Source organism: Phascolarctos cinereus, unplaced genomic scaffold, assembly GCF_003287225.1.
Source record: "Phascolarctos cinereus isolate Bilbo 61053 unplaced genomic scaffold, phaCin_HiC Scaffold_8;HRSCAF=390, whole genome shotgun sequence".
NCBI lineage: Eukaryota > Metazoa > Chordata > Mammalia > Diprotodontia > Phascolarctidae > Phascolarctos > Phascolarctos cinereus.
This window is the reverse complement of record NW_027556291.1, coordinates 29,924,387-29,952,165: the sequence shown is the minus strand read 5'-3', so window position 1 is coordinate 29,952,165 and position 27,779 is coordinate 29,924,387. Positions and strand designations below refer to the sequence as shown.

General features: G+C 44.3%; 1 protein-coding gene across 4 annotated transcripts in view; it reads left to right on the top strand.

The window, feature by feature from the left end:
* Nucleotides 1-8,863, top strand: part of MAMLD1 (mastermind like domain containing 1) — a 129,286-nt gene extending 120,423 nt beyond the window's left edge. For 3 of the 4 annotated variants that reach the window (XM_020975057.2, XM_020975060.2, XM_020975059.2), the window contains 3 exons: nt 1,912-2,067; nt 5,729-5,813; nt 6,686-8,863. In XM_020975057.2, the coding sequence (XP_020830716.1) occupies nt 1,912-2,067; nt 5,729-5,813; nt 6,686-7,701 (1,257 nt within the window). In that variant the 3' untranslated portion in view covers nt 7,702-8,863. The remainder of the gene's footprint in view (nt 1-1,911; nt 2,068-5,728; nt 5,814-6,685) is intronic. The other variant, XM_020975058.2, reaches the window with a different exon arrangement.
* The last annotated feature ends 18,916 nt before the right edge of the window (nt 8,864-27,779 follow it).

Sequence of the window (27,779 nt, the reverse complement as noted above, 5' to 3'; positions counted from 1 at the left end):
TTGAGTCATTTTGATGACTTTTGTCATTACTTTTATTTTTTTTTAAATCTTCCAATAGCTTGGGTAATCTCTTGTATTTAAGCAAAAAACTAGAGTGTCCCGCTACTAAGCAGCAACTTTTAGCCACCATTTCCTTCTGGTCACTAAAAACACTGGTCATTTCCTGTTTTCTCTGTTTTCACAAGCTTCTAATTCTCAGTGTCAAAAGGCTGCAACTCTTTTCTTTGGGTTTCTCTTTGATAACATTGATTCCGAAACAAAGGATGGGGGGCCTCCATTTGGAAAACAAAGGAAGCATGGCCTCTGGAAGAATGCTGGAGAGAATGTGCATGGTTCTTTCTGCCAATGATAACAAACCCTAATAATGGGAAAGTTGGATATGAAAGCAGGAATAGGAATCTGAGTGTGGGTGCTCTGCTTGGCTACTGAATATACCCTCCAGAGGCAATGTGGCATGTTGGAAAAAGCATTGGATTAAGTGTCTGTTAACTGGGTGCTAATTGTAGTTCTGTTGCTAATTAGCTCTATGATTTTTGGCAAGTCACCTCCTCCCACCTCAGTTTCCCCATCTGTAACATGAAAGGTTTTGAGTAGAAGCCTCCCAAAAGTCCCTTAAACTCAAACTTTCTGTGGTTCTTTTCTTCATATATGAGTTAGAGAGTTTTTTCTCTGATTCCTTTCTTTCGGCTTTTTCCCAACCAGATGTTCACTTTAACATTCAGATGTTGTGAAGTGAATCATACTGGGAAGTGGTACTCAATATCAGCTGCTTTAAAATTGATGAAGATGCCCCAAATCTGGCAATCCATGGTGTGGGGTGTACATGTATTGTCAGTGCTACTGTGACTTGGGAATCTCTCCATGGTTGGGCTAGCCATTTTATTCCATTGAGCTACTCAAACTTTGATTTGCTTACCTCTTTTGATATAAGCTTTCCAGAGTCACACTTAGAGTATTGAACTTGGAATCAGGAAGACTTCAGTTCAAATCCTATCTCAGATACTAACTAGCTACTAGTTGTGTGACCCAAGTCAAATGACTTAACTCTCTGAGCCTCACTTTCCTCATCGGAAAAGTGAGAGTAATAATAGCATCAACCTCAGAGGATCACATGAGGTAAATTCACTTAAAACACTTTGCCAGGGCAGCTAGGTGGCTCAGTGGATAGAGCACCAGCCCTGGAATCAGGAGGACCTGAGTTCAAATTATGCCTCAGACACATAACACTCACTAGCTGTGTGACTCTGGGCAAGTCACTTAACCCCAGCTGCCTCACCAAAAAAAAAAAACAACCCACAAAAAACAACCGAACCAAAAAAAAAAAAAGCAAACACTTTGCAAACCTGAAAGTGTTAAATAAATGTCAGCTATTATTTATTATTTGTATTATTGTTGTCATATGTACCATATAGTAAAATTACTTCCCTTACTTCATGCATTCTCATAAAGCAGATTCTCATTCCTCTCCATGTCCTTAGCTCATTTTTCTCTTTGTCCTTCTGTATAGATTCTCCTCCCCCACCATTTTCTCTTTGGTCAGGTTTTCTAGACAGAGCTGTAACTGTGGCAAAGTGCTTAGGACTTTGGTTTAATCTGAGCCATATTTGGAGACCAGATCAGGGAAGAAGGAAAGAGGCATCTCTGAGTCCCCCTCAAAGTGCCACTCTCCCTTCTCCTTAATGCTCTGACACAATCAGGTACCAGGAAGAGGAGTCCAAACAGAACCTCTCAGTTCCCCTGATCAACGTGCCTTTCTATCTCCATGCTCTGAGAGGTCCACTGGAGGGTATAGTGGGACATAAGACAGGAAGTGGGCTGAGGTTGGGACAGAAAGGAAAACCCACTGCTCATTAAAATGGTTTCTTTTGTAATCTTCCCTGTACAATTTTATTCTTTCTACTTTCTTGGCAGGATGGGAATCCCAGCATTGCTGCCAGACTTCAGGAAGCAGGCCCTCTCCAGAGTGCAGGCAGCTCCATTCCAGCAGCCACTGCGGCCACAGTGAATGGATGCATGAGAAACCATTTGCTCAAGCAGCAGATCCTGCGCAGGCAGCATATCATGCAGGTTGGAGTCATGCAGCTTCTATGGGCAATGTGTGCCCGAGTAGTTTGATAGATGTTCTTTGGTTTGTGGGAGTTGAGTTTCTTCTTTGGGTGGAGGGGGTTGGAAGGGAAGGTGTGGATCGCCTTAGAACACTTAACATTGCATCTCCAGTTGTCAGTTGTCCATGTAGATCCCAAAAGCTGCCATGACATACTACTGGCACTCCAGTTAGCATGCTTCCGTGGTGGAGTAAGTACAGAACTCAGTGGTGGAGCCACGAATTTTTCTGCCAGACTAGCTAGCCAAAGATTTTATGTAAGAGTTCTATGCCCCTTTGGCTAACCTATAGCTGGCTCCTGTGTTTTAGAGCAAACTTATTGCTCTTTCTGGCCCTGCTCTGTCCCTCCCTCTGCCAACTCTGAGATGCTTCAGGATTGTGGACTAGGCTAACAATGGCCTACTTGCCCCTTCCATTCTTGCTTTTCCACTGGAAGACATTAAGCTCCCTATCTGGTCTCCCAGTAGGTTTGAGGCTAAATACAGCTTTCTCTCTGGATTTGAAGGGTGTCGGGAGTTAAAGGAGAAGAACGGTTGGCAATGAGAGCTCAATTACTTACTGTATCAGATGATTTATTCATGGATGAATGCATGATGACCTTAGAGGTCAACTAGACTAACCTAGTCTTATCACACAGGAATCTCCAGTCTTTCCTTAAACACTTCCAACCTCACAAGACAGCCCTGTTCTATTGCTGAATAGCTCTAGTTCACACTGCTGTTGAGCCAGATGTGCTTCCCTGTATTCATTCAGGAAGCCTTTATTGAATGCCTACTCTGTGCTCAGTGTTGTGCCAGGTGTTCTGACAATACAAAATAAATGTAGGAAACAACCTCTGCCATCCTGGAGCTTTTGAGTTGGGGTAACAAGACACACGTAGGAATTTAATCCAGTCAGTCATTAATCAAGTCAATAAATATTTGTTAATTGTCTACTATATGCGAAGCCAAAGCTGAAAGAGTCATGCCCCCAAGGAGCCTCCATTCTACTGGGAGAGAAGTATAAAATATACAAACAGATTAAATAAATAAAAGATCATTTGAGATCTCGTTGAAATCTTTGGGGGGATCTGATAGGAGGTAGTGCCCAAGTTGAACCTGGAAGGAAGCAAAAGATATTAAGATAATATGACTAACAATCTAAGGCAATATAGGAGCAAGTGCGGAAAAAGAGGGACCCTGATACTAGGGGGTTTAGGAATTCTAGAGGAGGGTTCTAGCTTGGGGCATTCACTCAGTGACAAATAGGGGAAGCTAAATTCCTTTGAACTTGGAGAGAAAGCGGTAGTGCCCTGGCTTTGCGGAGAGCTATGTTCCAGCCTGGCATCCTGGGAATCTGCCTGGCCTGGGAAAGGTACCACCCTGACCCTCATCTCAAATGGGAAGACTAACTGGGAAATAAAGTCCAAAGTTGAGCTTCCTTTCCCTGAATTTTGACCCACCAATTCTGTCTCTAAGAAGTATTCATGGGATGAAAGAATGGAAACAAGCTTGCTTTCTTCCTTGCCCAATAAGGCAAGCTGTCAGGGGGCAGCTAGCAAAGCTACATTGAAAACCTATGATTCCAATGGAAGATACAAGATGGAAGGGTATTAATGCTCCTGACGCCTGTTGGTACTCTTCCATGTTTTCAAAATGAAGATTCCCAAGTGACCCAGAGCTCTCCAGGTCCCATCATCCACAGGTAACCCAGGACCCAACAGGGAAATCGCTTCTTACAAGTTACTTATGCAGAGGCCTGTCTCTCTGCCATGGCTGCCACAGGTTAGCTGAGCCCAGGGTCTCACAACACTCCTCAGTTCCTTTGCAACCTCACCACTTGACCGCAGATATTCTTTCCAAGGTAGTTACCAGTTCAAATCAGTGGGCTTTTTTCAATCTTCATCCGTCTTGATGCTGTTGATTACCTACTCCTCTCCTGGACACTCTCTCCTCCCTTAGCTTGTGGTTCTCTTGGTTCTCCTTTCCTATCTGACTTCCTTTTCATGCTCCTTTGTTGAATCTTCATTATCATTTTCCTCTCCACTAAATGTAGGCAATCCCCCAACACTCTGTCCCAGGCCTTTTCTTCTCTCTCAATTCTCTACTCTCTCGGGGTCAATTATGACCTCTATATAGATGACAACAAATCTTTATATATCTGGACCTCGTCTTTCTCCTGAAGTTCACCCTATATAGCCAATTGCCTACTAGGCACTTCTACCTGAATGTTCCATAAACATTTCAAACACAACATATCCAACCAGAACCCATTCTATTTTCCCCCATGTCTGTTGAGGACACCATCATCCTATCAGTTACCTAGGCTGACAACCCTGAAGTCATTCTTTGACTCTTCCCTCTCCCTCATTAAGCTGCCAGGTCTTCTTGATCCTACACAATGTCTCTTCCATCTGTCCACTTCTCTCTGCTCATACAACCTTTCCCCTGGTTCCCAGGTCAGGGTTTATCACTTCTCAACTGAACTACTGCGATAGCCTCCTAATTGGTGTTCCCACTTCCTGTCTTCCAAACTATCTTCCAATGGCTTTAGAGAAACCTGGAAGACTTGTATGAACTGATACAGAGTAAAGTAAACGTAACCAGGAGAATAATTTATATAATTACAGCAATATGGTAAAGGCAAACAACCTTGAAAGAATTAGAAACTCTTTTCAGTGTAAAGACCAACCAGGATTCTAGGGAACTAATGATGAAGCAGCCTACTCACCTCTGGACGGAGAGGTAGATGGAGGACTCAGTGCAGAATGATTCGAGGTTTTTTTGGACATGGCCCATGTGGACATTTGTTTTGATTGACTATAAATGTTTGTGACAGGTTTTGTTTATCTTCTGTTCTCAACAGGGGAAGTGGGGGTTCTAAGGATCAGAAGGCAGAGTTTTGTCAATTAAAACAAATAAAATATTTTTAAAGGAAAAAAGAAAGATCCATCCTCCACACCGCTGCCAAGTTAATATTCCTAAAACACAGATCTCGCCACACACCTCCCTTTCAAAACATTTTAATGGCTCTCTATTGCCTCTAGGATAAAATACAAATATCCTCAGCCTTACATTGAAACCTCTACAACCCAGCTCCACCCACAGCTCCAATCAAATTTTATATTACTCTGCTTAATGTACTCTCTGTTCCAGTCAAATGACATTTTATCTCTCACCTCTTTGCCTTTACATGGGTGATCCTCTATGTCTCACCTCTACCTTCTAGAATCCCTGACTTCCTTCAAAACATAGCTCAGTTGCTCCCTCCTATTCAAGGCCTTACCAAAATGATTTTTTGCACACTTTGTCTTTACTTTCTTGTATTCATCATGTTGCATCACTCCAAGTAGAATGTGAGCTTCTTGAGGGAAAGAACCATTTCATCCTTGTCTTTGTATCTCCAGTGGTGCCTCAAATTGCATTGCATTGAATTGGACAAGTTAGATGGCTTCAGGTGAGAGGTGCAAATGACTGGCTGTCATTTTACCTTTACCAAATCTGTGTTCAGGTATTGATGTCCCCATTCATTCTCCCATACCCAGACGGCGCCATAGGCCTCCCTCACGTAGCGCTTGCCAGATACTGTTCCTCATCAGTGTTTTAATAGCTCTAGTGTAACATGTCTTTTTCATTTTCTCTTTAGCAGGAAAAGCAGAGACCAAATGTCATGGCAGTGCCATCTGACCAGCGGGCTCCCTTTCTCTGCCAACAGATGAGTCAGTTTTCAAGTAAGGAGATAATCTCACTGTTACTCAAACTTTAGAGGGGACATGAGGTCTAGAAGCTAGCAAGGCCTTTCATGAAGTATTCCTTGCTGGAATCTGTCATCCTTAAAGCTCATCATGTGGTATAGCCATTTGCTTATGGCCCAAGTGACATCCCATTGAGAGAAAGGTTTTCCAAACTGAAAATGTCCTATTTAGCTCAAGAGAGAAATCAAAATAAATTTGTCTCTTAAAGACCAACAGGTCCTGGGCATGGTAGCACATGCATATAGTCCTTACTGCTGAAGCGACAGAGGCTAGTGGATTGCTGGGGCTTAGGAGTTCTGAGCTGCAATAGGACTAAAGTCAGTTGGGTGTCCATACTAATTGTGGCACCAGTGTGGTAATTCTTCTAGGGCAGAAATTCACCAGGCTACCTAGGGAGGGGAAAACCAGCCCAGATCAGAAAAATGGAGCAGGTTAAAGCTTCTGTGCTGATTGATATTAGAATCAGGCCTATGCCCTTCCAGCCAGGGTGAGATAGGAGACCTAGTCTCAAAAATAAACAGATAGAAGGATGGACAGACAGACAGATAAAGACTAGGCAAAGGTCTAACTAGATATCATTCTGAGAGTAAATTCAAAGTACCATAAGAAAAACAGACTTGGGGGGTGGGAGGGCAAAGATCTGATTCGTGACTCTGCTTTCTCCTAACTCACCTGTACCTTGTGGGTCAGGTGATGCCTGGTTTTCTCCTACCCAACACTTCCCCCTGGCACTTCCATCCTCCTCCTCCCCCCACACTGCACCTGGTGAAGCTTTTCCTACCCACCCCACCCCTGTCATGCCACTAGAGCAAAAATGTCTCATTTACCATGTTCCTTTCTTTGAGCAGCCATGCCACAGCAGATGACTTCTGACTGTGGCCAGTCCATGCCGACTCCCTCACCTAATCCTCGCAGGATGCCATCCACACCTGGGATCCTTCAGAGCACCTTGACCCCTGGAATCAGTTCAACTACTGGAAACCAGAGCACAGGGGGCATGGTTATGATCCCCCAGGCCCCAGGGAAACAACAGGGTATTTTTCCCTCTGGCTCCGACTTTAATGTCCCCATTCGACAGAACCAAACTTCAGCTAGTCTGAGCTCCGTCAGCCAGACGGTTCACAGCAGTCATTCAGCAGTCAAGCCTGGAATGACCCTGCCTGGGTTCAGTTCCAGCTCCTTAGCAAACCAATCTGCAAGCCCTCACCAGTTACGGCAGCCCAATATTCCCCGGATCTCCAACATGTATCCCAATTCCTCCCCTCAGGCCTGGATCTCTACAGTGGCCTCTCGAATGCCCAATCAGAGCCAACTAGACACCAGCATTCAGCAGTTCTCCACCAACCCTCTTTTCTCCAAACAAAATGTGAGATCCACTCTAACAGGTCAACAGTTTTCACCTCAGTCAGTGATACCCCCCAATCAGATTGCCCCTGGAGTCAGGCAGATTCCAAAAGTGAACATAGGCCAGCCTGCTCAAAGCCTCAACATGCTCAACAGCCAGAGTCTGAGGCAAAGTCTAACCAGAACCCCATTGCCAGCTATGAATGTCATGAAACCCCTCCCCCAAAGCGTGTCCAGTTTCAACCCAATCAGCCCAGCCCAAGGCATCGAGCCACCGAGCTATCCCATCACAAGCCAGGCGTCTGGGACCTTCAGTAGGATGGGTGCTTCGGCCGAGCTGCCCCAGTATGATTTTGGCCCCCAGCAGAATGAGTCCATTTTGCCAGACAGTTGCAGTGAGACAGACTTCATCGATTCCCTCATGAAAAGCAGCAGCAACAATGATGAAGAGTGGCTGAACAACTTGAGAATGATCGATGACATCTTGGGGCAGCACACTCAGAGCTCTGGTCACGTTTAGCTCTCAGCAGGTACCCAGATTTGATCCCCTTCTTCCCTGGCTGGGGGGGGGGGTGAGGGAAAACAAAACAGAAAAACACAGACCCACTAGACACACAACACACACACACACACACACACACACACACACACACACACACACAAAACCCCAACCGCACAGGCACATACCCAAAGCTAGTTTTTGTCCATCACTGAGTTGGAGCCAGCTCTTTACCTGTGACAAGGTTGAATATTGGCCATTTTTCAAGTGACTGTATATATCCAAATTTTGTAAATGGTGTTTTCTTAAGCATTCAATATAGAAGTATTATTTATACTTCTCTTTGTGACAGTTTGTAAATAAATCTCTGGCTTACGTATTGTTTTATTATAGAAGTTTTGCTTGTTACACCTTGTTACAAATATGCAAATCATTTTGTTAGTTTCCGTAATACTGTGTATTACCGCTTGAAACACGCGTGTGTTTGACATAATGTAAGACAAACTAGGGGTGTTAGGTAAACTGAGCAAGTGGCAATTGGAAGACCAGGAACACAAATGCCTTGGGACTTCTTGTCTCCTTCCCATTTCTCTTGGATGCCTCAGATGAGCATGCTAAGTGTCTAGCGTGGAGATGGGCTAAACAGCAACCTCCTCTGTGATGAGAAATACTGACAATCGGAAGGAATATGTTGAGCCCCAGACGGGCCACCCCAGGCAAGTCTCCTGGAGAAGCTCGCCTTGCTCTGAACGAAGACCTCGGAGAGACTGCAAAGCGTCCTTACCATTCTCATTCAGACTGGAAGAAAGGCTGCCTCCGGTCCCAGCACCCCTAGTGTGTATATCTGTAGTGTACAGGTGATTTGTTCCTGGTGGTAAGGCCTTTCAATATGTGTTTGAATGTAAGACTTGGAGTTCAGGAGAAGAGTCTATTGATATGAAGAGTTCATTTGGGATTTGTCTCTCTGATGGTTTCTGTCTGCAGCTACAGTCATGTATATTTAAGTGTCTGTTTATAGAAGAGCCACTGTATTGTAAATGCCTTAAAATGTTCATGCTTTGTGGAATCCTATTTTAATAGTCACATCCTACTTCAGCCATACATTTGTAATATAGCATCAGCTTTGAGCACAGGATGGTTCTTCCTTCATGCCATAATAAACTGCCATGAGAGAACTGCATAACTGTGTTCATTTTGTTCATTGGCTCTGAGTCTGCCTGTGTCTTACACTCCTTCCGTGACTCCTTGCTGCTGTGGGGCTCGTGCGTATCTCCTGATGAATAGGGTAGAGAAAGAAAGGATTTCCCCAATAGTTCAGATCCCTTGGTGACCAACTTTTAAAACCTCAGATAGAACATTAGGCTTGACCTAGAGAGACTTCAAACTTGGTCCAATAATTCAGCACACTTCAAATTCCTACACCAATACGACAGGGCATTATATCTGACTGGGGCAGTCAGTTCTCTGTTCCTTCCTTTTCTGCCTCTGTGTAAATCTTGGTGAGTTACTTTAGACCTTTCCTTTTCGGTTCGGACCTGGTTGCTCATTAGTGTTAGGAAACTCCCAGTGTGGAAACCCCTTCCACCAGTGCAGAGCAAGAACTCCCTTAGAATTCATTTATTCTAGTTCCTTTACAGAGAAGGAAACTGAGATCCATGGTAGTGAGGTAACTTGCCCAAGGTCACACATCATAGAATGTGGATCTCTGATCCTGTGTTTTCCATTAGAAAAAAAAAGAGCACTTATACTTACTGGGCACAAGAATAAAAGTCTTCTTAGTATTATTCTGTAAGGTGGAGTTCTATGGAGATTATTCTGTAAGGTATCGAAAAGATGGCCCATTCAAAGATATCAGCACTGCCATGGATCAGTAATGTTTCAATGGGAAAGCCATTGAAAGACAAAATCAGGATCACCTTTCATTCCCTATGTAGGCAAGCCTTTGAAAAGTGGTATCAGATGGCAGTTCTCCTTCCCAAACAGCCCTGTTCCGTTGGAGAATCCTTGGAATAACAAGTCTCTGCTGCTTAATCAAGGCATTTAAAACAACAGCTAAGAAACTAAGTATGCGTAGTCTTTCTCACTCATACTCTTAATGACCCAAACAGAACACCCAGATCAATGCTGGGGAGGGGAGGAATGGGAGTGGGGGAGATTGGGGGGGGGCTAGAGGTGAGCAGGAAGGTGTTGAAACAAGGGAAACCAGAGAAGTAGCTGAGATTCAATCACTTCTCTCACTGCTACTGAGCCCATTCTTCTGGTTTATCAGTTAATATGTGCAGTCTACCAAGGTGGGTAGGAGAGGTAAAGGGAGGGAACCCCAATGATGTCTGCTGTGCCCTGCCAACCTAAGCTGTTTGGAAGACAAGCAAGAGAGTCAGTTGGTCACTCCAGGCCCTGGATCACTGGCTGCCTCCATAATCATTAGTATATACTTTAAGCCACAGCAAAGACCCCACTAGCTGGATGCATTTTCTTTCTTTACACTCTGTGTTCAATAAAGCAAGAGCATGGAAAAGATGAATTGCCATTACACTGTAGGGAGGGAGGACTATTTTGACACTGCTTGGCATAAATTTGGCAAACCAAGGGAAAGATGGATGCAGAACAATGGGGGAGATACAAAGATCAAATAAGGTTTTGGTGCCAGCTTAGGGTCTAGTGAAGAAGACACATTAAAAAAAAAACTACAATACAAAATGTGAGCATTTGATCCTCAGCCTTGGATAACATCATTAGTTCTTCTTTACCTATTCCTGTTTGCTGAATGAGGGAGAAAGTCACAAAATCAAGCTGATCTCTCCCACTGGAAATTTATGGTGAAGAATCTCAGCTGGGTCGTCACTGCTACTTAGCAATACTCGACTCCTATCAACTCCCTTTTCCATTCCTCCTTAAAGGCCCCTAACACCCACAGCAGATCATGTGACCACCTGCTGAGAAGACATGGGAGGGAGCATTGAAACATGTGTTCCCTTTCCACCTCTACTCCTTCCTAAGTCAAATCTCTCCCCATGCCGTTGCTCCCACCTCCTCCAAGACCTGGCTCAAAGCAAAGTGATAGAACATAGTGGAGAGAACATTGCATTTGGAGTCAGTTGACCTGGGGCTGATTTGGTTCGTGTTCCTATACTGCTTTCTAGCTGTATGACCATGAACACGTTATTTAATTTGTGTGAGCTTTGGTTTCCTCATTTGTAAAATGAGGACCTCTGGGAGTTCTTTTTTCCAGCTCTAAAACCCATGTTCCAATCATTCCTCTCTCATGAATTTCTAATCTCTCCCATCAGCTCACTATCACGCTCACCTCTCCCCCACCTGACAAAATAGCTTGATCCTCCCACCCCTTGTCTATACTAGATGCCTCCACTCTCTCCTTAACCCATGGTAGCCTGTTTTCCATCCTTAGCACTCTCTCTCTCTCTTTACCAGGAGCTGTATCTCTATCTCATGCCTTGATGTCTCTCCTTAGCTGCAAACCTTCAGAGCACCTTTACTTGGATGTCTTACCAGTACTTCAAACTCAGTATGTCCAAAATCAAACATTCTCTTTCTTCAAAAACATGCTCCTCCTCCTGAATTAATTATTTCTGTCATCGTAGCAAAAACACTCAATTTCCCATGTTTGACAAGAATTAAGCACCCTCTATATATGTATTGTGCTTTGTTGTTGAGTCATCTTTCAGTCATGTCTGACTCTTCCTGAGCCAATTTGGGATTTTCTTGCCAGAAATATTGGAGTGAAAAAAATTTAAAAATTAAAAAAAAAAAAGAAACAACAAAAAAAGAAAGAATGGAGAGGTTTACCATTGCCTTCTCCAGCTCATTTTACAGATGAGGAAACTAAGGTTAAAAGGGTGAAGTGACTTGCCAAGGGTCACACAGCTTACTGCTTCTGAGGCTGGATTTGAACTCAGGAAAACAAGTCTTCCTGGCTCCAGGCCAGACACTCTATCCACTGCTGCACCACCTAGCAGCTTACATTCTACAGAGAGTATATATACATTTAAACATATAAATAAATACACTATACTTGGAGGATAGAGAAACTACTAAAATCTGGGGGCAGGGGGGTGGTCAGGAAAGGCTTCTAAGGTTTCTAAGAGGTGGAAAGAAGAGAAAACATTCAAGGTATTCAGGATAGCCCATATCAAGGCACAGAGGTGGGCCATGGCCAGTTTAGTAAGAACAGAAAGTGAGTGAAAGGGAGTCATGGGATAGGAGTCTGGGAAAGAAAGGTGGAGCCAGTCTCTCCTGCACTTCACATGACTGTTCCTTATGGCCTGCCAGCTCTACCTCTACAGTGTCTCTCACATTCATCCCTCTCCTCCCTATTCCTGCTGCAGACACCTTCATTTCTATCTGCCAAGGTTATTGTAATAACTAATTGTAATAAATACCGAAAGTTTTCTGGCCTTTACTCTTTTCCTTCTTGCAATTCATCCTCTATAGTGTTTCTTAACTAACACTCATGGAATCTCAGAATTGGAAGGGACTGCAGGTGCCATCTAATCCAATCTATGCCTGAGCAAGTGTCCCTTCTATGACATCACCAGCAAGTGGGTGGTGGTAGGGAAGGTGCCAATGCATAGAGAAAGATTAAAAATGAAAAAGAAGGAAGGACTGAGGGAGTAAGCTCCAGAAGAACCATAAGGATCAGAGTTGTAGAACTGGAAAGGGCATTAGAGATCAGCTAGTCCAACCCCATCATTCTACAAAAGAGGAAACTGAGGTTAAATGACTTGCTCAAGTTTTGAACCCAAGTCCTCTGACTCCCGATCCCACATTCTTTCTGTTGTAACATGCTGAAACAGGAGGGGACAAGATCAAGAGCATAAGTGAAAGGGTTAACTTTGGAAAAGAGAAGGCTCTGGGGCAGCTAGGTGGCACAGTGGACAAAGCTCTGGCCTTGGAGTCAGGAGGACCTGAGTTCAAATGTGGCCTCAGACACTTGACACTTACTAGCTGTGTGACCCTGGGCAAGTCACTTAACCCCAATTGCCTAACCCCCCCCCAAAAAAAAAGAAGAAAAGAGAAGGCTCACCTCTTTATCTAAGAATGGAGTATGATGAAGAGATATTTTGAGGTGTGAAATGGAGAGAACAACTATAACCTTTATTTTTTCAGTCAAGCAGGAGGTGAGGTCCTCTGCTATTAGGGAGGAGGGAAAAGGTAATATAGGAGGTCTAACAAGAGAATATAAGATTTGGAATAGCTGCTCTGGAGAGTATGGTAGTCAATGGGGGGAAGGATAAAACAATGACCATATAGTGATGAAGGCCCAGTTGTGATTAGATCTCTAGTTGTAGTGAACCCAGTCAATATAGTTGCATGGGGTCAAGACTAAAAGGCAGGAAGGGAGGCCAGAATAGGGGTGATGGATTGGGAGAACAGGGAGGATTGGAGGGCCTGGAGGTCATGATGAGGACAAAGAATAGGTTTAAGAGGAGTGAATCAAAAGGAGAAACTGAAGAATAAAAGGGGTTTGTGTTTGGGGAGAGGAATTTCAGAGCTCTGGATCAAAGAAATGAAATAATTCTGGGCGGTGGTCAGATCAACAGTAAATGGCTAAAGTAGAAGGAAGCTATAGGGTGGTTGAAGAAGAAAAAGCCTGGGAATCAGGGGGACGTTGACATATATGTTGAGGTCTCCAAATATGAAGGCAGAGGTTGGAGTGGAGAAGAATCCCAAGCCAGATACCAAACTGAGACAAGAGGGGAAATGATCAGGAAGCCAACAGATTACTGAGGAGTTGGATCAAGTAATAAAGATGGGTGGAGCTAACACTGAAAAAAGCTAGGTTTCTGATAGCCTAAGAGAATGAAAGGGGTGAAGTGATTCAGGATAAAGGAGAGTCAGTTAACAAGAGAGTGAAAATTTCAGAGGGAATTATAGAATGGAAAGACATAAGGATATGGACTGTGGACGGGTAAGGCTGAAGGGATGAAAGTATGGGGAGAGATGGATGGGGGAAAATGTTTGTCTATTGACCCTGAAGCATGGGGATAAAGAGAATGGAAGATGGGAATTTGTCCACTGTAGGTTGGCGGGTGATTAGTTAAGAGGGGGCCTCTATCCTCACTGCCTCTGACTCCCAGAGGGTGAGGATTCCTGAGAGTTCTGACACCTCAGAGGAGGAGAGACAGGGATAAGGTCTTTGGGGACTGGGCTGAACTTATACTCTGCACCCATGCCATCTTGGAATGAGCCACAACCAAGAGACATCCTACCCATGATGCAGGCAGTCTGCTGCTTCCTGAGTCCCCGGAAACAAAGGCTCCCAAGTATCTTCATTGTGCTGAGGCCTAGATCTAAGATGACTTAGAAGAGGTATTATGCTGCCCCAGGTAGCTAAATAATGTACAAACTCTTTCTTGAACTACAGTTCCACATTGTCAACTGCCAACTGCACATCTCTGCCTAGATGTCCCATAACCATCTCAAACTCAACATTTCCAAAAGAGAATGCATTGTCTTTTCCCTAAACCCACCCCTCCACCAGACTTCCCTATTTCTCTCAAGGGCACCACCATCCTCAACTTCAAAATCATCCTTGATTATAACCTCTACATCATCAGATGCAATCAATGGCCAGATCTTATTGATTCTCCTTCTGTAATTACTCTTGCATCCATTTCCTCTACACTCACAAGGCTCCCATCATATCTCACCAGGACCATTCTGATCGCCTTCTAATTTGATCCCCACATTTCAATCCATCCTCCACAGAGCTGCCAAAATAACTTTCCTATGGCCTGAGTCTGACCCTATCACTTCATCATTTCAAAGACTCCCCACTACCTCAAAGATAAGATACAAACAGCCTGCTATTAAAAGACTTACTTTATTTTGCTTCTGTTATATGATTTTTTCAGCTTCTGTTTTCTCTGCCAAGGAGAATGACCTTTGGACTAGAAAGGATGACAAAAATGACTAGTAGGGAGTTGATACCACATGAGGAGATTGGAGATCACTTAGCTGTCCTTGGTGAGCTCAAGTCACCTGGACCCAATGAACAACATCTTTGGGTACTGGAAGAACTGGCAGTGTGAACCACTGTCCACAATCTTTGAAAGACAGTGGGGAGCAAAGACATTTCCTAGAGGAGACAGCACTTAAGTTGAGTCTGTTAATAGAGGAGATATTAGGGAGCAAGGTTTGGAATGAAGGTGGTCAGGACATTTACAGGAGATGAGCAAATAGTCCAGTCTGGAGCAAGGAGCATATGGAGGGAAGTAGTATAAGGGGACAATGGAAAGGAATGTTAGCACCAGACTGTTGAAGGCCTTGAATGCCAACCTAAGGAGTTTTGATTTTAACTGGCATATAGGAAGTTCCTAATAAATATTTTTGATTGATTGACTAATAATAATAATAGCTCACATTTACATTTGCAGCTTTAAAAGTGCTTTCCTCACAATAACCCTCAGAGACACTCCTTGCAAGCACTATCACCCCCATTCTAGACAGGGCAGGGGGGGCAGGGCAGACTGAGGCTTAGAGCTGTTGATTTGCCCAGGGTCATCTAGCTAGTATCAGAGCAAGGATAGTAGGGAGCCAGTGGAGAGTTTTGAGCAGTGCAGTTGTACAATAATGTTTGAGCATGTGAGAAACCAGCCTCAAAAGAGTATGAAGTTTAGACCCAAGGGGATGGAGACAGCTTGGGAGGCTGTCACAGCTGATCAGGCAGGTAGATTAGAAAGGCCTGCCAGGGTGCTGGCGGCGAAAATTGATAGGAGGGTGGGTAATAATTGCACTGACATTTCTACAATGCTTTAAGGCTCATAAAATGTTTTCCACACATTATTTATATTATTTTGAGCCTCAAAACAACCCTTGGAGGTAGGCACTATGGGTATTGTTATCCCCATTCTACATATCAGGAGACTGTAACCCAGGTGATTTGCCCAAGTTTATTCAGCTAGGAAATGGCAGAGGCAAGATTTAACCCCAAGCCTTCCTGACTTCAGGTCCAACTCTTTATCCCACTATTCAACACAAGATCATCACGCTATTCTAATCAACAAGAGACATACAAAGGAAGAATCAAGTGCAATTGACCCAATTGGACACGAAGAGATAAGGAGAGGGAAGAGCAAGGGATGATAGCAAGGTTTCCATTGTGGGGCAGGAAGTGAATGATGGTGCTGTTGACAGGAGCAATGAGTTTGGAACTGGAGGGTGGTAAAAGTTCAATTCTGGACTTGTTGCATTTGAGACACCATAGGATAAGCAGGTAGAGATACGAAGTAGGTAGTTGGAAAGGAGGGTCTCCAACTCAAAAGAGAGGGTAAAAGCTAAACATCTAGGTGTGCCAGTTAACCACAGATAGGGAACAGGTGAAACTTATGAGAGTAAACAAGCTTACTAAATAAGAGAATATAAAGAGAGAAAGGCCATGAGGACAGAACTCAGAGGAGCCAAAACATTAAGAAATTGGAAAAAGAAATGGTGGGATGGAGGGGTGAGACAAGTAGATAGAACGGGAGGGGAGGAAGTGGCGGTGGTGGCAGCCATATAGGAGAGTATGGTATTTTGGAAGTTGAGAGGAGATAATATCCATAAGGGGATGTTCAGTATCATAAAGGGCTGAGTTAAGGCCACTGGGTTTGGCAATGAAGAGGTCATTGACCTTTGACAAAGGAGTTTCAGTACAGTGGTGGGAACAAAAGTTGGATTATCATGATAGTAGCTAACATTTATATAGTGCCCAGTATGTGCCAGATACTGTGCTAAATATGATATTATCTCATAGAATTCTATTATTATCCCCCTTTTTACAGATGGGGAAAGTGAGGCAGCCAGTGGTGGAGTGACTTGCCCAAGGTCATACAGCACATGTCTAAGGCCACATGTGAACTCAGGTCTTCCTTACTCCAGATCTCATGCTCTAGCTACTGAGCCGCCTAACTGCCCATAAAGGAGGAGTCCAAACTGGACAGCCTAGATCTCGGGAAATAGGGGATGAGTTATCTGCTTTAAATGGAGGTGGTGGAGGTGGGGTTGACTGCTTGAGGAACAGGGAAGAAGTTGGGAGCAGTGACGGCACAGAATAATATAAAGAATCAATAAATATTGAATAGAAGGGTTGCTGAGGAATAGCATAGACCTAAATCTATAGCGGGTATTTTCAACACAATTTTCAAACTTTGTCCAGAAACTTTCAGCAGCTTGGGAACAAAAGCAGAGAAATCAGATAGTGGGAGGCACCTTAGATTGAGAACTAGTAGGGCAGCTGTGGTGGAAGATCAAGAAGTGGGCAAAGAGATTCTAGGCTAATGAATTACAACAGGTGCCTCCATTTTCTCTCCTCTCACTCTCTTCTTAACCCCTTACAAGCCAGCTAGTTAATGAACTCCTGAAGAGGCTGACAGGACTGGAGAGCAAGTAAGTGAACCCAGAGTACCAGAAAGAAACTGAAAGAATGGGACAAGGTCTCAGAACCTGCTTTTAGGAGAAGATCAAAGTTCTTCTTGTTCTTGCTCCTTCGTTTTCAAAGAGTAATTTAGTGAAAGGATAGGAGATGGGTGAAGGGACAACTGGATGGGGTCAGTGAGCAAATTCCAGAGTCTGGGATCTTGGAGGTGGGACAGTTCTGGAAGATATCTATGTACTCACATAGGGTGTAGCTAAGGTGAATGGAGATGGAGATAGTTGGATCATTGCTGCTGCTGGGCAATCCTTCTCTACCTGCCTTATCAACTCACTAGACCACTCTGCATATCATCTCTTCCAAACCTTTTCATCCCTCCTCAAACTTCCCATGGTTCCTCCTCCCCTTTGTCTCTCAGATGAGAACTTTGCCTCATATTTTACAGGAAAAAAATGGAGGCCCATTCCACCATGAGCTCCCTCTTCTCTCTTCTTCATCTCTTATCTCTCAGACTTCTGCCACTATCTCCTCCTCACCCTGTCTCACATAACAAGGTGACCTTACTCCTTACCAAAACTAAGCCTTCTACCAGCTCAAGTGATCCCATTCCTTCCTGTGTCCGCCACAGATTGGCCCCCCTGTCATCCTCACTCAATCGCTTCTCTTCAATCTCTCCATCTACTAGCTCCTTCCCCACTACCTGCAAACATGCCCACATTTCCCTTGTTCTCAAAAAACCTTCCCTCGATCCTTCCATCCCCACCATACTCCTATATCTCTTCAGCCCTTTGTAGCTAAACTCTTCCAAAAAAACTCTACAACAGGGGCCTCCATTTTCTCTCCTCTCACTCTCTTCTGAACCCCTTACAATCCAGCTTCCAACTTTATCACTCCACTGAACCGCTCTCTCCAAAATTTCTAGGGATCTCTTAGTCGCTAAATCCAATGGCCTTTTCTCAAAACTTGCTCACCTCGACCTCTCTTCAGCCTCTGACACTGTTGATCATTCTGTCTTCCTTCTCTAAGTTGTCAGGACCCCACTCTCTCTCCTGGTTCTCCTCCTACCTCTCTGACTACTCCTCCTTAGTCTCCTTCCCTGGATCCTCATCCAGATCACTCCCTCTAACCACAGTGTTCCACAAGCTTCTATCCTGGGCCCTCCTCTCTTCTCCATCTATACTACTTCACTTGGTCATCTCATCAGCTACCATGCCGGTGATTCTCAAATCTACATATCCTGCCCCAAACTGCTCACCCACACTCTCACGTCTCCAACTGCATTCCAGACAATTTCAAACTACCAGATGATTTGAAGATATCTTGTAGACATCTTAAACTCAACATATCTAAAACTGAACTCGTGATCTTTCTCCCCAAACCCTCCTGTACCTCCTACCTTCCCTAGTACTATAGAGGGCAACACCATTCTCCCATCCCTCAGGTTCACAAGCTAGGAGTCATCCTCAACTCCTCACTACCTTTCACTGCCACCACCATCCAATCTGTTGCCAAGGCCTGTCGATTTCATCTCTGCAACATCTCTCCAATATGTCCCCTCCTCTCCTCTGATACTACTACCACTCTGGTGTAGGCCCTCATCACCTCACACCTGGCCTATTGCAATAGCTGCTTCTGGCTCATCCTGCCTCAAGTCTCTCCCCACTCCAATCCATCCTCCATGCAGTTCCCAAAGTATTTTCTTAAATCACAGGTCTCATCTCACACACACACACACACACACACACACACACACACACACTCCCCAGCTCAGTAAACACCAGTGGCTCCCTGTCACTTCCAGGGTCATATACAAAATCCACTATTTGGCATTCAAAGCCCTTTATAAGCTAGCCCCCTCCTACCTTTCCAGTCTTCATATACCTGACTCTCTACCATACACTCTTAGATCCAGTGATGCTGGTCTCCTGGCTGTTCCACAAGACATCCATCTCTCAGCTCTAGACATTTTCCCTGGCTGTTCCCTAGCCCTGGAATGCTCTCCTCATCCTAGTTTACTGCCTTCCCTGATTTCCTCTGTCTCAACTAAAATCGTTTTACTAGAGGCCTTTTCCAACTCTCTAATTCTAGGACTTTCCCTGTTAATTACCGAATTTCCTATTTATCCTGTATATAGCCTGTTTGTACATATTTGTGTGCTTGTTGTCTCTCCAATTAGACTGTATGCTTCTTGAGGGCAGGAACTGCCTTTTGCCTCTTTTTGTACCTCCAGTACTTAGCACAGGGCCTGACACATAGTAGATGGTTAATAAATGTTTACTGACTGATTGAGCTGAGAAGTCAAGGACCTGTGAGGTGAGCATGTTATAAGCACCATCACCTTGAATGGTGATGTCCCCAGGAATGATTCGAGGGGGTAGAGGTGGACATAGGGGAGGGGGAGGGGAAGAGAGAGAGCTGAGTTCTAAAGCTAACAGCAAGGAGGATGGAGAGGTGATATAGAAAGATTTATGAGCTTCACAAAAGGGGAAAAAAGGATTCAGAGAAAGTGGCAGAGAATTTTCTGGATGCATTAGTGACAAACACATAGACCAATCCTCCTGGAACTCTGAGTCATTCCCTCTTTGCCCATAGCACAAAGTTCACTTTGAAGGAAGATGACATATCATCGAGTCAGAGATTTAGGGCTGAAAAGGCCATGAAGTCCAACCTCCTCATTTTACAGATGAGGACACTGAGGCACAGTGATTTGCCCAGGGGTTACACAGCTAGTAAGTGTCAGGTAGAATCTGAACCCAGGTCTACCTGACTCCAAGACCAGAAGCCTACCTGCTACCCATTAGGCTCCCATTTGTTCCATTGTGGGGTGGCACAGTCGGCCTTGTCCTTTAGGAAAAGCTCTTTGAGGACTGAATGGAGGACGGATTCAGATAGGGCTTTAAAGTTTGCAAAGTACTTTATACTCACTTGAGCCTCACAAAAAAACCCTGGGAAGGAGGTACTAAATCATCCATTATCCCCATTTTACAGATAAGGAAACTGAGGTCCAGAGAAGTGAACTGACTTGCTCAGGGTGACACAGCTGGGAATTGTCTGAGGTAAGATTTGAGACTATATCTTTCCATCTTCAAACCCAGCTCTGCGGTCACTACACTATACTACTTCTCAAACTTAATATCACCAAGATTCAGCTTGTTCATTTGTAAAGTGGCAATAATAGTACTAGTACTACCTATGTCACAGGACGCTTGTAAGGAAATCCCTTCGCAAACCTTGTTCTTCTTGACTTGAGCATGAAGTGGATTTCAGGGATGCAGGACCGCACAAAGTCGCCACAAACCTTAAGTACTATGGCGGGAGAGAGGTATGTTAGCTCGTGGAGTTTTTCCCTTCTTTGGAGCTCTTGACATCCTATGCAGACAGCAGAAGTTTCTCTCTTGGCTCAGAAATGCTGTTTTGGAGTGGTTTGGGAGGTCCTGGGGACCAGAGAAAATGTCCAGTCCTCCATCTTGCTGGTCAAGATTGGGGAAGAAGAATATGAAGATGAGGATGAGGATGATGGCACAATAAGGTAGGAGAGAAATGGCCAGAGGTCGCCTGCTTCTTTACTGTCTCTTCCCCTTCTCTCCCCTTGCCTTTACCAACAAGTCAATAATAGGCTGGCTGGAGCACCGTGCGTGTAGGCTGTGATTGGGCCAAGTACAAGGAGAAGGGGTAGAACATTTGGCCTCCAAAATAACACAGTCTAAGCAATGAAAGTGTGTTTTCTATGCAGCCCTTTCCACACAAATGTAATAGGGGTCAAATTATGAATCATCAAATTTGAAACATGGAAGGGGCCTTAGAAATCCCCTAGCCTACCTCCCTCACTACATAGTATTTCAACACAGATTTCTGAAGTACCCATTGCACTGGGGGAGCAATAATGAATATAAAAATGGTCCCTGTCCTCAAGGTGCTTACAGACTACTGGAGAGAAACAACAATACACAAACAACTCTAAAATAAATACAAAATTCACACCGACTGAGAGGAGTTAGCACTGGCACAAGGTGGAAGTGGAGGAGAGCATTCCAGGCCTGGGGCCCAGCCTGTGCAAAGGAAGAGATGAATATTGCACATGGGACCTAGCAAGCAAATTCATTTCTCAGACATGTAGAAATGCATGAAGAAAAGTTACATGCTATAGGCCTTGAGAAGCAGATTGGAGCCAGCTAGTAAAGGGCTTTAAATGCCAAACAAAGGAACTCTCCTTTGATCACAGAGGTACTGGGGAGCCACTGAAGCTTGCTGAGCAAGGTAGTGGCACAGTCAGATCTTAGAAATGTCAAATTGTCCACTATGTGCAAGATGAATTGGAGAAGGGAGAGTCTGGATACAGGAAGGTCCATTGAGATATAGCTCACAAAAAGCAAACTCCAACACAACTAAGATATGTTTTGGGATGAATGCCGAAAACTGAAAGTCTGTGGTAAGAGAGATATTTGTGTGCTTTTGTGATGGCAATGAGGCACATGACCAGAAAGGCTCCTAGCAAACTCATTTATACCTATTCAAAGACTCCATATAAACTGTAGAGGGCAGCGTATGACAAGGGAGTAGAAATAAACATGAACATAATCACTTTGAGCCTCCCTGATCAAGCTTTATTTGTCCCTTTTCTTGCTTCTGTTTTAATTATGCAAAGGTGTTGATACAAGTTTAAACTGCAAAAATAAGTAAAAGTCACGCCCAAGAAAAGTCGGTATTTTCTATTTGCCGTTTTCTACCTTGGATTGGGAAACAGGAACAGCTAGGTACAGATCCTTCCTCCAACCTTTCCTAGCAATGTAGCCCATGGGCATTATAACCCTTCACCTTTCTGAACCTCAGTTTCCTTATTTGTAAAATAAAAATCCTGGTGATAATGCTCGTATCACCTACATAACGCTGTTGAGTGGCTCAATGAGCACACATCACGTGCATGAAATGCTTTGAAAAGTTTCAAGTGCCATATAAACATCAGTTCTTACTATGATTTCTACTGCCTACAATTATTATTACTGAAAGGAGAAATCGATCCTTCACAAATTTTGCTCTTAGAGCTCACCCAGTAAAAATCTGTCATTTCCCAGATGCTGTCAACACCTAAGGCTTCAGAATTACGGCCAGAAGCAAGGGATGACTGGTACTAGCCATAGTCTTGAAATGCACAAATTCATAGAAACAAGAAAGTCACCAGCCCTAAAGAAAGTATCAAGAAAGTTGCTGCCCCCTCATGTCACCGAATGGCCGTGTTTAGGATGTGTTCTTGTAGAAAACAATGAGGCCCCCAAATTATATTTGTCTGGGAGGTCGCTCCAGCCCTGTAGACTGATGTATAAAGCAGGACTTCTTAAACTTTTTCCACTCGAGACCCCTTCAGAGCTTCTTAAACTCTTGGTCTAGAGTACAGTATACAGAGACAGGAGGGAGCAAATGGGGCACTCCAACGTCAAGCTCCCCTCTTCCAGCCTTATTCAGGCTAGTATCTTTCCTTTTATCACAAGATCTCTGAGGCCCCTCCCAGCTTTCTACAACATGCTCAAGGAGTGGTCAATGCAGCCTGGTGCGAAGATGTCCAGTGATAGGGAAGCCACCACTTCCCACGGGGGCCCATTCCACTTGAAATGTCTCTAATTATTAGGAAGCTTTTATATGAGGTCCCAGTTCTTCCTTCTCAGTCCAAGGAAAACAAAGCTGGCTGATCCCTCTTCTGTTACCACAGTCAGGAAGGCAGTGGGGAATGCCTGGAAGCCCAGCAAGGACACCTGTCTTCCTCATCCACTCAGGATGATTAAAGCCAGCCTGTCTAAAACAGCCTAGCCAAGACTTCTGGGTCCATTTTTCTAGACTGCCCTTCATAGTCTAGAGCTTCCTGGGTGGTCAGAAAGGAGAGTAAAAGAGCCAGGCGAAATCTCTGGGGAGTCTGGTTACCTGGGTAGCTTTCCTCATGTCTCTTTGTCTGTGTCATATTTCCCTGTGTTCTGTGTCTCTGGAGAGAATCTCAAACATTAGGCCCTCCTGGAAAGGGCTACAGGTCTTTAAGGTATGGCCCACAACAAAGGGCTTGGACAGTCATCGCTGGGTCACGAGGTCAGCAACTACCAGGCCTTCGATAGATGACACCTGAAGGGCTCTTTAACACTTGGAAAACATCTAATAGACATTATCTAATTTTATCCTCATGCAATCCTGCAAGGTAGCTGCTACTATTATTTTCATTTTACATTCAACCACCAGAGGGCAATGCTGTCCAGTATCTGATCTCATTCAATCAAAAAGTGCTGGCAATCACAGGCTGATCCCATTGGCTAGGTAACCACTAATGTCTTTGTGGCTTTCTCCATCCCTTTGGGGAGTGGCCACACTCCTCTTTTTAGTGTGTAGGGCGATCTTGGCTCACAGTGCCCCCACCCACGGGATGGGGGAGGAAGGCACCTTCCTCCATTTCCCTGGAATTCTCTCACGGCTTCTGCATGCCGTAATGGAGTGAATCACACCAACACAGCAGAACTGTAACCACAGAAGGAAAAGAAAGGATGAAAAACCCAAAGAAAGAAAATGAGAAAATGACACGAAAGGAGAAGCAAGAGAAAGGCTACATCACATTTACTCCATATATCCAAAGAGCCACCTCATGACTCCTCTAGGCAGCCCCAAACCTTTTATTCTACGGACAAGTACAAAAGTAGTTCCAGGTCCATGATTCCGGGGCTTAAATGAGTAAGTCCCTATTGTGTGTAAGGAAGCCCCAAGAAAATCCAGGAATTTGAAGAGCTAATGGTTTGGGGACTCAAATTTAGATCTTTCCCTCCTGTTGCTGCAGAGTAGACAGCATTAGCTACTCAGCTCCTGGCCTAGCCACGGAAGCATTCTGGGTAAGTCCTCCCCAGACCCCATTCTTCTGTTCTGCTCCACCTCTTTTACCAGTAAGTATAGGGGATTCAGGTATTCCTAGGGTATGACCAGCAGAGGTCTCTCAGTCCAGCTACTGGAGGGCAGGGGAGAAGGCACCCAGACAACTTCTTTCTCTATCTTTGGTCCTTCCTAAATTCTTCTTATTAGTCTTGTCCCAGGCCAGGGGCTGGGAACCTTCGGTCTCAAGGCTACGTGTGGCCCTCTAGGTCCTCAAGTGCAGCCCTTTCAATGAGTCCAAACTTCCCAGAACAAATCCCCTCATTAAAAGGATTTGTTCTGTAAAACTTGGATTCAGTCAAAAGGCTGCACCCAAGGATCTAGAAGGCCACATGTGGCCTCAGGGCCACAGGTTCCTCACCCCTGTGCTAGGTCATTTCCACCCCAAGCCCATCTCAACTCCCCCACTCTTTAGCTCTCTGACTTTTTCTGGGTGTCTTGGCAGCCAAGGCTTTGTAGGTATACCTATCTTCAGCTTTCTCTGAATCTTTATGGGCAAGGCCAACAAAAAACATGGGGCCAAGAGCTCATCAGCTATATAGAATTGAGGAAACTGTGGCTCACGTAGGTTAATTGACTTACCCATGGCAGTCAAACTAATAAAGGTCAAAGGTAGGAGATGAGCACAGGCTTCTCCTGACTCTAAAGCCATCTCTCTTTCAACTGGCCCATGCTGCCACTCCAAAAAAGAAGACATTTGCATTGTATTTTAACAGTCGTCAAGCATCTTGCCTTTGATCGTTTGAATATTATAACAACCCCAAGACCCGTTTTTCAAATGAGGTGACTGGGATTCAGAAAAGTTTAATGGTTTGTTTGCCCCTTCTCTGTTCCCTTAGTTGGACGTATCCCAGAGGTCAGAGGACCCTTTCAATTGGAGAACAGGGAAATCTGACATAGCCCTTCAAATATTTGGAGATAGGGTGCTGGGCCCAGAGTCAGGAAGACCTGAGTTCAAATCTGGCCTCAGACACTTACTACCTGTGTGACCCTAGGCAAGTCACTTCACCTAGTTCGCCTCACTTTCCTCAGGTGTAAAATGATCTAGAGAAGGAAATGGCAAACCATATCTCTGCCAAGAAAACTCCAAATGGGGTCACAAAGAGTCAGACGTGACTGAAAAATGACTGAACAACAAAAAAGCTCTAATAAGTATTTGTTAAATTGAATTGAATCATGCCTGTCTTCCCCCCACCCCTCTTCTTAGTACTCTCTTCTACAGAATAAATATCCCAAGTTCTTTCAGCTGTCCTCATGTGGTATCTGGTCACAGATTCCCTCACCATTCTAGAGACTCTCCTCTTACAGCACTTTAGTTTGTCCTTTCTGAAATGTGAGGCATCTAAGTGACATAATGGCTAGGGTGCCAGATTTGGAGTTAGGAAGACCTGGGTTCAAATCTTATCACAGACACTTACTAGCTAGCAGCTGGTTAAGTCACTTAACCCCTCTGAATTTCAGTTTCCCCATCTGTAAAAAAAAAGGGCTAATAATGCCTCTAGTGCCCACCTGAGGTCTGTGCAACTCAAACAAGACAGTATATACCAAGCATCTTGCCAAATTTAGGGCACTATAGAAAGAGCTGTTGTTTTCTTTATTAAAATGTGAACATGATTTTCTAGATGTGGTCTGACCCAGGGAAGTCAGCAATGGAACTATCATCACATCATCCTTGTGATGAGAGGGAGGGAAGTGGTGCTGGTTTTAGAGGTGAAGGACCTGGCTTTGAATCCCGCTTCTACCTTTGGAATCTTAGGCAAGGCATTGAACTTCCCGGGGCTTCCAGCTTCCTCATGTATAAAATGGAGGGGTTGGACTACATGGCCTCACCTCTCTTCTAGCTCTAGACCCAGGACCATTTTATTCATCAAGCATTTATTAAGCCCCTACTTTATGCAGGGTACCAAGCACCTCACTGAGGGCACCCAAAGCCAGCCATGTGTTCAAGTCTATTTTGATCTTGAAGACCAAGCCATTCAATGTATCACAGAGTGGCCAGAGAAGCCTGTGGTGCCATTCTACTTCCACTGGCAATTATACCTCACACATTATCCAGCAGGTCCCTTGATGCAACACCCACCTAGGCAGGCAGCAAGCATGGTTTAAAAATTCATAACCTCTGGGTGGGGAAGAGGTGATGTCAAGCTCCAAAGCAGAAGCCTTGTGTGGTGGCATAGGACGGTCAGTCGTTATATAAGCTGTAGCACACAGCCATTATGTAATCAAAGGAATTGATTGAGAATCATAAGAATCTTGGATTTGGTCTTCCAGTCCAGCCTTTGCCTCATACAGGAATCCCTCCTATAGTATTCCCATCTGATAACCGACCAGTATCTATTTGAACATTCCAAATGATGGAGAGGTACTACCTACAGAATCACCCAATTACATTGTTGAATAGCACTAATATTGGTAAGTTCTTCCTTATATAAAACCACAATCTGCCTTCTTGGAAACAGTCTTATAGGCCCATGCCACTTTTCAAATATTTTTTTCTTGGCTACATGCCTCAACTCCAGTCTTTTGTGCAGATCTTTTTAAAATTGGAACTCATCCAAAGAGCTCCCTCTGTGGCCACATCTGGCTCTTTAACTGTCTCCTCCTTTTCTTCCTCCTGGATAGATCAAATTGCACCATTAGAATTTCAAGTATTAGAGCTTTTCATGCCTCTTTAGTACTTTTACTTTAGTACTCCCCTTTTGGAGACAAGTTAGTTCAGGGGATTATGTCTATTCTGTCTCTGAGCCTCAGCTTTCTTAATTGTAAAACAAGGTTAATAATACCTGCTCCTACTATTGGGCAGCTAGGTGGCAGAGTGGATAGAATACCTGGCCTAGAGTCAGGAGGACCTGAGTTCAAATCTGGCCTCAGACACTTACTAGCTGTGTGACCCTGGACAAGTTCCTTAACCCTCTCTGCCTCAGTTCCTCATCCTATAAAATGAGCTAGAAAAGGAAATGGGAAACCACTCCAGTATCTCTGCCAAGAAAAGCCCAAATGGGGTCGCGAAGAGTCAGACAAGACTAAAATGACTCAGCTACTCTTATTGTAATTTTATGTAGCTGTGACGCTTCGATATTTCACCTTTTGTTTCATGTAACACTTTATTTTGCAATTCTACAATACTGTAAATGTGGAGTGGAAATAGCCTTGATCTTAATGTAGGGAGACCTTGACTTGAGTCCTAGATGTGGCATTTATGTGACCTTGGACAAGACACTTATCTGAGCATGGTGATGCTACATAACTCACAGAACTGCTTTGGAGAAAATGCTTGTAAAATGCTATAGAGATGTGAGTTGGAATTGTTATTGCTATTATTGTATATTACAGCTATTTGTGCTTGTATATCATTTCCCTCCTAGACTGTAAGTTCTGTGAGGGCAGGGACTGTGTTTTATCTCAGTTTTTTACCTCTCCTAATATCTAGCACGGTGCTCTACACATAGCAGATAATGAATATTTGGTGAATAAATAGATGCATGCATGGGTCCTTGACAGTTTAGGAAGAATTGAACTGGGTCTTGAAGGAAGCTAAGCAAGCCAGTAGGCAGAAGTGAGGAGAGAGAGCATTCCAGACATGGAGGACAGTCATCGAAAGAGCCCAGGGATGGGAGTTGGAGTGTCATGGGTGAGGAATGGCAAGAAGGCAAGTGTTGCTAGCTAACAGAGTCTGGAAAAGGAGGAAGCGGCCAGGTTAGGGAGGCCTTTAAAAGCCAAAGAGCATTTGCTATTTGATCCTGGAGGAAAGAGGGAGCCACTGGAGTTTCTTGAGTATGAGGGTAACATGGTCAGAACTGCACTTTAGGAAGATCACATTGGCAGCTGAGTG